Source organism: Copidosoma floridanum, unplaced genomic scaffold (assembly GCF_036245765.1).
Source record: "Copidosoma floridanum isolate Cflo_tuat_1 unplaced genomic scaffold, Cflo_Japanese_pri ptg000030l, whole genome shotgun sequence".
NCBI classification, from domain to species: Eukaryota; Metazoa; Arthropoda; class Insecta; order Hymenoptera; family Encyrtidae; genus Copidosoma; species Copidosoma floridanum.
In genome coordinates, this window is record NW_028321907.1 from 26092121 (window position 1) to 26106877 (window position 14757).

The following is a 14757-nucleotide window of genomic DNA, read 5'->3' on the forward strand; positions in this document are numbered from 1 at the left end:
TTATGCCAGAATTTTCATGGGTTATGTAGTAAGACATAAGTTTTAGAAAACAAGTAGAAACTCTGAAAGTTGCTATAACTTAATATACTTTACAGACTGCAAAATTAACGTGCAATATTTTCAATCAATCGTATCAAGCAAAATACAATTTGATATCCATTATAAAATATACAGTTTTTTGTTAAACCAGACTAATTATTACTACATACTTAAAATTTTACAGTTACGGAATTTAGTGATAATACTTTGCATCAATGTGCAAATAAAATCTCTGAGTTAGTCCGAATGGATACTATAGATATCAATCTGTATAGTTCTTTTAAATTCTGACACTATAAGAGCACGTACGGCAATTTTAATAATGATTTTTGCCCTTCATCTTAATATTCCTTGTTTGTTAATTATGCAAATAGCTACTATAAAAAGCGTTAAATTTAAAGAAAAATAAAAAAGTAAGTAAATATGAGTAACTTAGATGTTAAAACAAAAACAATAGTTATAGCGGTACAAGTATTGATAAGTAGATACTGCTGAAATAAGTGAAAGAGAGAAAGAAATAAACGCGTTCAATCTGGTCAACGGATAGGGTAATCTTAATCTTCTTCTGCCGTAGTTCTGCCATCAATATTATCACCTTTCTCTAACATCCTTCGAGTTCTGTAATATAATATACAAACTATGTATAACAAATTTAAAAAAAAAAAAAAAAACATTACAAAAGAGTACATTACGAAGATTAAATTCATACCGATTTCTCTTTTTTTCATCCTTTATTCTTTTTGGTGCTTGCTTCAACCACGATTTTATTGTCTCCTCGACATGATTTTTTGTATAGCCTTCATATTTCTCACAAGTAACATCTGCAAAGAATAGTTGTATATAAGTTGCATTTTTTTTCATACTTTAGCCTTTTCAATTTAAATTGCATGGGCAAGTTAGTCAAAATTAAATTGCTATTTACCTATTACAATTTTCAGAAGATTAGTCAATTTTTCAAAAGAATGTTTCTTGAATCGTCCTTTAAAGTTATATTTTGCTGCTAAACCGTCAGTCATTATAATACTTAAAATACTTTTGACGCAACCGTTACCGTCCTTTCTACCAATTCTTTTAAGATATAGTTTTTGTAAAAATTAATGGAAACAGATTTTATTTATCATGCACATAAGTCTTATAAAATCCATACTGTAATATTAGAACATGGTAAATGGCTTATTTCTTTTACTTACAATATTTTGATACATAATTTTGTAGTTCAGCAGGATCGTATTGTTAAAGTTATCAATTTGAGCAAATTCTTCAAAGGGAAAAACTGACCCAGCTACTGTCACGCTTTCCTCAGAGCTCTTTCCATTTGACGATACAGTTACATCTTGGTCCAACAATTCTTTCTGAGAATCCAACACTTTTTGCTGAACACCTGCACGAAAAAAAAAAAAAATAATAATAATAATAATAATAATAATAATTGATTGATATAAATAATTCGACGGTAACAAACGTAACGAAAAATAAATTCTTTTTTTTTATTTTTCAACAATGATTATGCAAGAGACGATTGTATAATTATGTACAAGCATACTCATTTTTGAATTAAATATTTTATCGAGCAAAGTTGATACGAACCCACTAAGTATATGAATCTCTTCGAATCGCTCATATTCAGTAGATCATGTTCTGTAATATAACGCGAATCTGGATGATTGGGCTCGCTAGACATATGGTTTTCTAAAACATAATAAATAAAAAAAAAAACGAAAACAATCATTTAATTTAACCGTAGCACATAAATTGTTTGAACAAAAAAAAGTTACATTTCTTGCAATTATCTAGGAAATAGACCACACAACTTACGACTCAGAAGTTGAGAGAATAACTTTTAGCTGGTATATGTACCACAATAGCCAAATAAATTTTTTAATGATTCTGAGTTGTAACTTATGTTGTAGGCGTTGTCAGTATACGAGCTACTGTGATGACTAAGCCTATTACGTGGCTCAAATACGCCAGTTGACGTACTACTCATACACGCTATCATGCTTGAATATAAAAACAAAATGTTGCAATTCTTGTCACGTTTTTTACCAACAAACGAGAAAGATCGATGCTATTGGATTGTTGCTGTTGACTCTGCGACAGAATGAGAGTTTCTTGGAATATTCGTATACCCATCAGTTGATGCTGAAAAAATATACGAATAGTGTATTAAAGGCTGTAAGAAAGCAGTTGTAATGGTCGTGTTGAATGATACCAATATTTCCATAATTTATGTAAATTGTAAATCATGTTACTTCTTACTTTTTGGGTCGTTTGATTTTGAAATTGGGTTCACACCAAGGTTTTCTTGATCACTGTCTCTATGTGGTTGTTGCACATTTTGCATCCTGGCATTCACATCATTGGACGCTGTTTTTCCTAATGATTACCAAAAAAATGTTTGAAAGTGATAAAACTCGTTCAAAAATTATTATAAGGCATGCCTGACTATATGCATACATCATACAATAATAAGCAAATCCACCAACACAGAAGTTCGAACTGTACGTAATTTAAAAAATACATAATATATGCAATCAAAAATTTTAGATTGAATTTTTACAGAGCACTAAACATTTCATTTTATTTTAATAATTATAATTCAAGTTAACTACATATTACGCACGTGTTAATTTATTTGTTATAATAAACAGACAGCCACAAAAAAAGTAAAATAAAAGCTTATAAAAAGTAAAGACTGTCGTTTGGTATTTCGCCTTTTATTTTTTATTTCTTATTGCAAAACGTGAACTTACTAGATTGATCAGAAAAATGTGGAAATGATAAGTTCATATCATTACCGATGCTCTCATCTACATCTTCTTCATCTGACTGCTCGTCATTTTTCCTATTACTTGGACAAAGCTTTCCAACACTTCTCACTCTCTTTAGTTTTTTCGCTGGCGGAGGGGATGCGTCGAAATCCTTGCGGTGCCTGTTTTTCCTTTCATTTTTATTTTGGGAAGCTTCATAGTGCTCATCGACTGCCGATGTGTCCTCAGCTAATGATGCCTTGTCAGCGGCTTCCTCGTAGGTACCTTTACAGAAGACAATTTTTTAAAACTACAATTTTTAAAAAAAAGCATCAATGATCTTCAAATTTATTATAAATTTCATAAGTTCATTGAGGTCTTTTACTAAAATAAATATGATACATCAATTGCGAGTGTTAACAAAAGTATATGTACATGTATAAAATGTGTATTGTATACAACTTATTGTATACCTATATATTTATGTACGTATGTATATATTTAAAATATGTATATACACGATCACAAAAAGCTGATACGTGAAAAAAAAAAAATGCCTGTATGGTCAAAATCAGACTGTATCGGCTGTGCGACATGCTGACGATTCGTTCCGAAAGTCTATACTTAGTTAAGACAACGGCAACACCACCGCTCTCTTGACTGAATTGAGTTTCGAATCTCCTCGGTTAACTTATAAGTTGACAGCTGATACTGGGATGGTACTGTGCTTTTGTCGTTGTTTTCAAAATTCGCGCGTTTTCTGAAGTGATTTAGAATTTGGTTAAGTCCGCGGTGTTGCCATTTTCTTAAATGAGTTGACTTTCGAATCCATACACTTATATATATGGACTGCGCGGTCCAACGAGTCAGCTGTGGTCAAGACAAAAGAGAGCGCAATACATACCGTATCTCTTTCTCTTTCTAACTGAGAGAGTAGTGGGGAGACTGCGGGAGGAGAAAAACGCCTGCTCCTTGCCCCTCTCCAACCCAACGGGAAGCCCGTGGCGCGGAGAGAGGGCAAGGAGCAGGCGCTCTTCCATGCGGACGAGATCTATAGCACTGCTACGTAACCTGCAACATGCTGAAGCGCGTTAAAGGCGCGTGTGAGCAAGGGTCCAAGTCAAAAATGCAAGCGCTGCGATACTTCATGCAGTTTGTTTTATTACATTAATCTTTTCTGCATCATATTAAAAATTAAAACAACACACACACACGCTCACACACCCTATACACAACACTTTGACACAGCCTTCCACACCATTGAAACTAAAAATTGTCGTTGAAAATTTTTTTTCAGCTTTCACGCCTCAATGCTGTTTCACTCACTTCGCGTATCGCATCGCATGCAGGCATATATATATATATATATATATATATATATATATATATATATAAAGAACTTTAACTCAAAAAAGAAAGAACGACCTACCCTACAACACACTTAATTGAACTGTACGCAATAATAAATCACGATAGTTTCAGTTTCAATGTTAGTATACTTTATTACTTCAACTCACTTGCCGATGAAAAAATCCTGAGAATACGGTACGTTTCCCAGTCATCGCCTGGCTCGAACTCGTTGATTATGGCCCTGCGAAGCTGTTCGCCCTCCCATGATGGCCATTTTACGGTTTCTTTGTCTTTCTGTAGCCACGATGATGGAATTACTTCTGTCGAGGTGTCAATTTCGAATTTAACGATGAAAAAACGAGGCCTGTGACGACTCATGTCTCAGATGCTTTGTCTTCAGAAATTCGGTTACACCGCTTGACATAGAGATGCACACCTTTTTATTTGCAGATACAACCGTTACACCGCAAAGCAACGGGGTCACAACTGATCTGACAGTTCAACTCGCGTGGGCCTACGAAAACCGGTGAGAGAAGTGAGGGAGGGGGAGATCACGTGCTGGTCAAGGCCAGCTTTGCTGCTGCGCCGCTGTCTACTGTACTCAGACTGTATTCCATATATCTCGATTTTAAGTGAAGTTTCGATACAGTAACGTCACATTATACGTGTGTAAGAGCGACAGTGCTATCATGCTGTCTCCCTTGCTCTCGCATATTGTCACACGATTTTACTACAATCAGAGGTATACAGAAATACAGCTGATGTTTTATCGTTTTGTGTTTATGAAATACGGCTCGTCCTAGTTTGTCCTAGTTTATTTTTTAACAGATCTTTAGTAAGACTTATTTGGGGAGCAGACTGAGCATTTTTTAAGTTGTTTTTATAGTCTAGTTGATTATGTGTATTACCTAACAGAATGAAATATTATAGTTTTATTTTGTAAAAGAACTTATTCATCGAGTTTTCCTAAAGTGTTTTTTCTGGATACTTTTACTGTCCATGGATACTTACTAATTCAGGAGATATATTCTATTCAAAGCATTTCAGGTTAGTAAGATAATAATTTCCGTTTACATTACTATCAATAACTGTCATTTTAGCTTTTGTTATACAACTTACGCTTGTACGGTTACAGTTTAATAGTTATGTTTTGTTATTGCAGTGCCTCTGTTTTCACATGATTTGTACATCGACACCTAAGAAATATATACACTGCTTGTAGAAGTTGATTTTCGATCGCAGTATGATTAGATTGTTTACCATCTATGAATTTTGAATTTCTTCTGCATATCGTAGTAAGTTTTTCTTTGTTATCGTATGATATGATAAATGTATTAAATCTAGCAATTATGTTTTTCTGCTGCATGATTGTGTCAATTTATTACATTCTAAACTATTGAAGACAGATTTTTCGAAGATATATAGATGTTGCCTCATGATTCGATACGTATCATTATTGATGACACATTTCGGAAATGCCAATAAATTCAGTTCTTTTATAAAAAATCATATTTTGTAAGCCAAGTAGGTTATATAAAATTTTAGACACGATTTTTTTTCATAAACAAATAACGCAATGAGGCAGAGGATATCAACAGTCGGGAGGAGGTATATTATTTAACCAAACTTATAAAATCTACTACCTATGTCAGCAGGCCCGATTAAAGAGTTTTGAGGCTCGGGGCTATTGTGAGTTAACACGCCCCCAACACTGCAATATGTCTAAAAAAAAAGGTCATCATCATTAGTGATTTAGCATATTACTAAAATAATAGTGTCATTACGCAAAAAACAAAACAATAATCAAGTAAACACTGGAAGTTCTAAGTTGACACTGTAAATTTTATTAAAACTGTTTTTTCCTTAACTTTAATTTCACAAAATCTTGTAATACATCGTTAAAATCAATTGTTTCTAATAATTCTGATTTTTGTGCCAACTGATCAATGTAACCAAAAAATAAAATAAGACAAATAAGTAAAACTAATTTCACGACCATCAAAATACACCGTTCAAATATTTCAACTAACGATTTCAGTGAAAAAACATCGAAGGAAAGACGAAAAACTGCGAAATTCAAATAGAAAATAGTAAATTGTTCAGCGCATGTTGAAAAAATTATTTTAAATTCATGCAAAATTTTTTGAAACATTTTTCCTAAAAACTCAGGGCCCCGTCTCGAAAACGAGACCCCCCTCTGGAGCGGGGCCCGGGGCTATATCCCCCCTAGCTCCCCCCCTTAATCCGGGCCTGCCTATGTAACGTCACGCAAAACTTTCAAAGCTTGTTTTTTCGTCAATTTTTGTTTGCGTGCTCTAAAAAAACGTACGGCGTGATATTTTTAGGTTATCTATCTAACAGACGTAATTGAATTAACTATTTTTTGTTTTGGAAACACCATATTACGTTTGGTTACAAATTTTTTCATAATGTTTGGATACTCTTAATTTCCGTAGTGATAATGTATTAAAAAACATGCGCATTGTGTTTTTTCTTTTGCCTCTGTAGGACTTCTGTAAATGTACTAGGGGTGTGCGATACCGGCTTCGAGACGAGATGAGATGGTCTCGATCCAAAAAAAGCGAGAAGAGACTAAGCGAGACAACGCTGTGAAATTTCTCTTCTCCTCTCGATCTCGTCTCAAAGTATTGTACAGTCTCGAGACCTTCGAGCCTCTCGTACGTCTTGGAAAAAGCTTGAAATCTCCGAGACTCTGGAAAGTCTTGAGATTTTCTGATACTTCGAGATGAGACCAAGACAAGTCGAGACTTGAAATTTTCCGAGACAAGACCCAAATATATCGAGACGAGATGAGAAATTCCGTAAACATTTCTGGGTATCTTACAGGCCTTATAATATCTAATGTTTCTTTCAAATGAAAACATAATGATACAGCTCCGAATAAGAATCTTTGTTGGAATTTTTTCTTTAATTAACATTTTTAAGTGAACCAATTTACTTGATAATAAATACTTGAAAAAGTTCAATGATTCCTCACATTTAAACGAATAGTTTTTTTACAAATTTCAATCTCATTCTAAGAAAATAAGTATCATATGCGAGGCATCTTCAGCTGACTCATGTATTATTCCGAAATCAAATAAGTGAATACTTTGTTTGTTACGCATTAAACTTGCTGGGGCTTTAGTATTGTCACTGGAATATTTAGAAAAATCATAGATTTTTTTTATTTAACTAATACTTGATAAAAAAAAAAAAATACTTTAATAGTAGTTTTCGTTACAGAAGTGCCATCGCCTCCGGGGATATTTTGCCACCCGCGGGGTCCTGCGAAGCAGGCCCAAGGGATTGTAAGGTTGCCCCGGATGGATGGCACTTATGCGCCGAACACTGTTTTTCCTACCAAGGGCACATCAGCCCCTCACAAACGACTGAGGTAGGAAATAGTAGTTTTCGTCATAAATGTGCATCTCTCTAGGGTGGTCCCTGGGCCCGAGGGCGCTTTCAAAGCAACGCCCGAGGGACTGTTGGGATTGCCCTGGTTGGATGCACATGAGTGGCGAATGCTATTTTTCCTACTGAGGGCACACCAGCCTCTCAAAAACGCCCGAAGTAGGAAAAATACTTTTCCACCCTCGGGTGGTTTTGGGAGGCTGGTACTTCCTTGGGCAAAATAGTAGTTTTCCTACGAGTTTGAAAAGTTTCTGTTTGCGAACCAAGACGTTTGCGGCCCGAGCCCAAGGCGAGGGACGTAACGAGGTTCATAAAGGAGACTTTTCGAACGAGTTCCGGAAAACTGCTTTTTCGCCCGAGGAAGTACCAGCCTCCCAAAACCACCCGAGGGCGGAAAAAGCAGTTTTTCGATACTCGTTCGAAAAGTCTCCTTTACGAACCTCGTTACGGACCTCGCCTTCGGCTCGGGCCGCAAGCCTCTCGGTTCGCAAACAAAGACTTTTCAAACTCGTAGGAAAACTACTATATTTAAAATAGTACATTATGCCACTAGGGCGCAAAGTGGCACTTTGCGCCCGACGATCACTTTGGGCCCGAGGGCAGGAAAGTACATTATTTTTAAAATGTATGAATATTAATTTTATTGAGGTTCCACACTTAGCCACCTTGCTCAACGTACCCTTCGCTCCCCTTTTTTAGTAACTTAGTAATATTTTAACATTATTTTCATCAATGATAGAAAAATCTACAAGTAATCAACAATGAAAATGGTAGTTTTCCTACGAGTTTGAAAAGTCTCTGTTTGCGAACCGAGACGTTTGCGGCCCGAGCCAAAGGCGAGAGACGTAACGAGGTTCGTAAAGGAGACTTTTCGAACGAGTTCCGGAAAACTGCTTTTTCGCCCGAGGAAGTACCAGCCTCCCAAAACCACCCGAGGGCGGAAAAGAAAATAATCGTATAGTAATGGGTCCCTAACAATATTACATTTTACATTTTAGATGGACGAAAATGATAAAAAACAAAGTAATCGCAAAAGAGTTCATGGTGATTTATACAGTGAAAGACATGTAAGACGTCTTGTTGAAAGAGAATTCCATAGCGTTGTATCAAGTGGGCCATTAAGTTTTTTTTTAAGTTATCGAAATACAACGGCTACTTAAAGTCCAGAATCGACCGTTGGAATTATTTACGAAAATAGGATTCCATTACACAGTTTGTCCTGTAACCGCTACACAAAAGAGCTGACAGCAGCAAAAACTTCCTATGATGTAGTAAATACTTCCAATAAAGACACCATCCAAAATAAATCAAATAAAGAACTCGAACGTGATTTGGAAATAATATGTGATGAAATAACCTGCAATATGTTTTACGATTTTGACATTAACGTTTCTGATGATGAAATGGAATATCAATACAGCGAGGATGACGACTCTGACTATGATGAGGTCATTGAAGAAGATATTATTTGTGTAAATCAAAATTCAGCATCAGATAAACATGCTCTGAGTTTTTTCGTTGAAAAATACGCTCGTGTGCCTTTTGATGAAAATGATCTTCTCACTTTGATGAAAGCGATTTCCATCTCCTTAGAGTCCATCATAGCTCCTTGGGCTGTCAATTTCAATGTTAGTCACAGCTGTTTATCAAATTTGCTACACAGGATTCATGAAAATACTCCTTTTCTCAACATTTCAGTAGATCCACGCACTTTATTAAGAGCTCCCAAAAATTCAACTATTTCTAAAATTACAAATGGTGAGTTTGCCACTTCGGCCTTCGTCAGTGCATCGAAAAAATGATCGACAAACGCTCAAAAGTTAATTCAACTGATAGTGTTATTAATTTATTAGTTAATATTGACGGTTTGCCTCTCGGTAAAAGGTCTGTTAAAAACTTGTGGCCAATAATCTGCTCTGAGAAAACGGATAAAACAGTTTATATAGTAGGAGTTTATTGTGGCGAAAAAAAGCCCGAGTACTCGAATCAATTTTTACAACCATTTACTGAAGAGGCAGTGACAATTATTAATAATGTTGTAGTATTCAATAACACTGTGTTTCAAATAAATTTTTATGCTCTCATATGTGACGCTCCAGCGAAGACTTTTGTATTTTCGTATTCAGATGACCATCAAAAAACTGAATCCATCTTAACCCGCATTCCTCGATTTGGGCTGGTTACAAACGTACCAATCAATCCCATGCATCTTATTTATCTGGAATGCATGAGGAAATTATTGTATATTTGGATTAAGTCCCCTACGAAGTACCGACTACCACAGGCTAAAGCAGATAAAATATCAGAAAATTTATTATTTTTCAGAAATAATATTACTAATGACCTCCCTCGTAAACCTAGAGCCTTAAATTTTGTTACAATTTTTAAAGCTGTTGAGTTTCGTCAAATCGTGTGTTATACAGGTGTAATAGTATTTTTAAATGTTGTTGATAAAAATGTGTACATCAATTTTCTTACGCTTCATGTTGCTATTACAATTCTGAATCGCCCTATTTTCTGTACATCTACAGAACACCTTGATTACGCCGAACAATTGCTTCAAAAGTTTAATAAAGACTTTCAAAGTTTATATGGGCGGAGATATGTTTCTCATAATATTCACAATATCCTGCACCTTACACAAGATTCCAGAAAGTATGGGCTTTTAGATAATTATTCTGCATTTATCTTTGAGTCTTTTCTATTTTAAGATAAAATAGTTCATTCGTAAGGGAAATCAACCTTTACAACAGCTAATGCGGAGGAGTGCTGAGGTAGAGCTAATAAATGGTCAAAATGATGATAGTAAAAATTGTATTAATAATACGAAAATACAAGTGTGGGGTGCCCATGTGGAAGGGCCCATGCTACGTCAATTTACGAGTGCCACGCAATACAAAGTGTTAAGGTTCAATAATTTCAACATTAATTGTAAAAATTGTAAAGATAACATTGTATGTATAAATAATTGTCACATAGTTGAGGCTTTAAATTTCGTAAGCTTAAGAAATGAAGTATACATTATTGGGAAGAAATTGAAAAAAACGGGTAATATTTATAAAATACCCTGTCCATCATTATCCTTAGGTATCCATACCGTGAAAAAAGAAAATTGTAGTTTAGACTATTAGAATGTTAAACAATTAACTTCGAAATTTCTAATGCTTCCAATGCTTCTAATGATACCAATGTATGAAGTACATAGTCTATCTTATAAATTAACAGCTATAATACTGTGGGCAGTAATTATGTCAAAGCTTATGATTCGTTTGTAATTATGTCATAACTGTGAGCATCGGCTAATTGAATTAAATAGGTTTATTTTTGTGCAGTAATAAAACGTGTAATTTATTTTTGCTTTTTTTACACTTGATCATTAATACTATAATGTGTTACTGCCTCTTGTAGTTGTACGTAAAAAATTTATTATCACAATCTCTACTCTATAAATGATCACTTATGTAATTTTATTTATAAATAAATGTTTTTATATTATTTAATAAATGTTGTATTTCTATCAAAATGAAAATTAGTAAACAAGAAAAGAAAAAAGATTCTTTGCCTATTAGTTTGTTTCACATGTATAATGATCATAATCATACAAAATAATTATTTCTATTGAGCTGTGAATTGAATATTTATCATTATCCGTTTCTAATACTACTATATCTAACAACGGTTGATAATTGTCGATTTTTTTAAGATATTTTGAAATCTTTCAGAAGTATGTACTTGTGTTGAACCATAAAATTTTTGATTTTTGTGACAATGTTTTATACTTACTTTTAGTAAATAAATAGATATGTGCAATTGTTTATACTAGTCGAAAATCATAATCAATATTAATTTTTCGAAATTAATAAGTTAGGTACAGAGAGAACAGTAACCGCATTCGATATGAATCAGTAATATGTAAACAAAACTTTAATTTTTACATTGAAAAATGTAACCACTATCTACTAGTAAATAAACGCTATCCCACTATACCACAAATGACGTAGCGTGAGGGTGCTGATATAACAAAGCAGGTATCGAGCTTGCCAAACCAGCCATACTAACGCTCTTATTAGTGCGATAGAAAGAAACTATATTATTGCTTTTCTTTGGCATTCACACTAGCTTATAGCAAGTCAGTGCAATTGCAGCCAAATCTATCTTCAGTCCCTACATTAGCGGTCCAATTTAACTTGATTTTTTTCACAAACGATTGCAATTAAATACAGATTCAGCTTTTTCGTTTATAGAAAAATACTCTAAGTACTCAAAACAATTTATTATAATAATGTATTATTTGCAGTTCTAACCAGAATGGATCTGAAGCCAAAACAAAGAAGCAAATCAAAAAATAAAAATCTTTGTAATCTATCAGAGGATGAGAAGTTTTTGTATTTAAATAGTAAATATGAATAAATCAATTCAATTTTTTTAACCCTATTCCAAGCCCTAGTCACTGAAAGAATTATAATATTGTATGACTTATACCGTTAGTTACCTTGTAAATAGCTTACATATTAAACCAACGAAAATTTTTTCCTGTAAAATGAAATAAATGCACTTAAAGTAAAAGCAATGGTGCACCCATTGCTAGCTTGATAGTTTGTTTGGAAATCAATTTGTTTTAGTCTTTTTTTCACAATAATAAAATTATTAAAATAAAAAAATTAGCAGATGAAAACGTACATTTTATAATTTTTTCAGTACAATACAGTATTAGTCGTACAAAATAAAAATAAGGATATGTAATCAAATATTGTGTAATTCTACCTCTTACAAGTGTTTAGGAATTAGAAAGATTTAATTACATACAATTTGACAAGAATGAGGATTTACGACGGAAGTTGGTATGGTTTTAATTTTACTACAACAATTTTCACAGTTGAATTGATTTTGTTTGAAGAACATTTGATAAGTATAAATTACTATTAAAGAAGATACACATAAAACGGAAGAGTATTAATAAAGGAAATCGCCTAGTGTACAAAATTTTAAGACAGCTTATGAATAATGAGGTTGCAAGTTCATTAACGTTTAAAGCTGCAAACGGAAAAAAATCTTTACGTAAATTTCCCATTTGGTCAGTGATTACGGGTATGTAATATTTTTTTTGATATAATAAAAGATTTTGTTGTTAAATAAATCTCTTGATAATATAAGAGTATTATAGTCTGCAACTAAACTTGTAAAACGTTGAGTTGTGGCTTACAACACTCATCTGTCATTATTTTGAATTAGTTTAACATAAAATTATAATTCCATTACAGAGGCAGTTTGTGAAATAGATAAATCGCTGACGGTGCACGAAATAGAAAACGCTGCAAAACTGTGGCTTTATCAAGTGAATAAGAGACTGCAAAGAAACGTAGTAAATAAAATAAATACGTAGAATGAAATTCATTTTTCTCCCACTACAATCTTCATAAATTAGAAGTACAAAAACAAGTTTAAAATTAATCATAGAATCAATAGATAAATCATTTAAATGATTGTCATGTAAAATTAAATGAATATGACATAAGTATATCAATAAAGACATAAGTTAATAATTATTAAAAAGCATACATTATACAATTAGGTGACGGTTTTATCATAGACCGTAAAAAATCCTAACCACACTTTAATCCATATTGAGACTTTTGAGTAAAACTGCCCATTACTTACTTTATTGTTTATCAAACAACTTCAAGTATTGAAAGTATATGAGGAACATTTAAAAAATATAAATATTGATATGTTAAAGGTGTATGAACAATTCCGTACTTTTTCAAATGAAAGCTTTTAATATAAAGTGCTGACATTATACTTTTGAAAAAATTTTTTTTTTAAGTTGCCGCATGACTTAATATAGATGAAGTATAAAGGTTGATTTTATCTGATGAAATTTCGTAAGAGATTACCGAAAAAAAAAGTTTCAATTATTGAACACAACGATTACTTTTCTTTTTTTTAAAAAAACATGGATATTATATTTCCTCAAATCGTTTAATTTTTTACAAAAACCTAGATCTTTTTCTTAATAAATGAATAAAAATACAAGAAATTTTTTATTACTAAAAAACATTAATATTACATTGTGATAAATGTATTTTTGTTGTTACATTCTTAATTAGCAAAATTTTGTAATGTACAAATTTTCATCGATATTTTAACAAAAGAAAAAAAATTTACGTTTTGCGGTAGCAACTCGAGAATAAAAAAGTTAGAACATTCATAAAGGTTTAGCTCAAGAGAAAAAAGAAAAGGAATGCAGCGTATCTTTATGGATAAGTCAGCTACGAGTACATAGAATCTTGAACTTGTAACTTGCCGTGCTTGTCATAAAACCATGTGGGTATGAAAACGTATAAGATCACTCTCAACACAGGTTCAAGACTATAAAATTTCGTAAATTTGAGACTTCCTATTCAAAGAAGCTGTATTTCTGTATGGCTCTGATTGTAGTAAAATCGTGTGACATTATGCGGGAGCAAGGGAGACAGCATGATAGCACTGTCGCTCTTACACACGTATGATGTAACGTTACTGTATCGAAACTTCACTTAAAATCGAGATATATGGAATACAGTCTGAGTACAGTAGACAGCGGCGCAGCAGCAAAGCTGGCCTTGACCAGCACGTGATCTCCCCCTCCCTCACTTCTCTCACCGGTTTTCGTAGGCCCACGCGAGTTGAACTGTCAGATCAGTTGTGACCCCGTTGCTTTGCGGTGTAACGATTGTATCTGCAAATAAAAAGGTGTGCATCTCTATGTCAAGCGGTGTAACCGAATTTCTGAAGACAAAGCATCTGAGACATGAGTCGTCACAGGCCTCGTTTTTTCATCGTTAAATTCGAAATTGACACCTCGACAGAAGTAATTCCATCATCGTGGCTACAGAAAGACAAAGAAACCGTAAAATGGCCATCATGGGAGGGCGAACAGCTTCGCAGGGCCATAATCAACGAGTTCGAGCCAGGCGATGACTGGGAAACGTACCGTATTCTCAGGATTTTTTCATCGGCAAGTGAGTTGAAGTAATAAAGTATACTAACATTGAAACTGAAACTATCGTGATTTATTATTGCGTACAGTTCAATTAAGTGTGTTGTAGGGTAGGTCGTTCTTTCTTTTTTGAGTTAAAGTTCTTTATATATATATATGTATGAAGAGCGCGCGGTGGCTCGGTCGGCTAGGTCGTGGATTGGCACACGGGAGACCGTGGTTCAA

The 14757-nt window shown here is 33.7% G+C and overlaps 1 protein-coding gene across 1 annotated transcript; it reads right to left on the minus strand.

Moving 5' to 3' along the window:
- Nucleotides 1–800: 800 nt before the first annotated feature.
- Nucleotides 801–4517, minus strand: LOC149373576 (uncharacterized). The gene is made up of 8 exons (XM_089596910.1): nucleotides 4307–4517; nucleotides 2793–3074; nucleotides 2299–2415; nucleotides 2086–2181; nucleotides 1627–1728; nucleotides 1230–1420; nucleotides 962–1107; nucleotides 801–860 (listed from the first exon to the last, which is right to left on the minus strand). The coding sequence occupies exons 1-4, from the start codon at nucleotides 4515–4517 to the stop codon at nucleotides 2108–2110; spliced, it is 684 nt and encodes a 227-aa protein (XP_089453036.1). The 3' UTR covers nucleotides 801–860; nucleotides 962–1107; nucleotides 1230–1420; nucleotides 1627–1728; nucleotides 2086–2107.
- Nucleotides 4518–14757: the final 10240 nt, after the last annotated feature.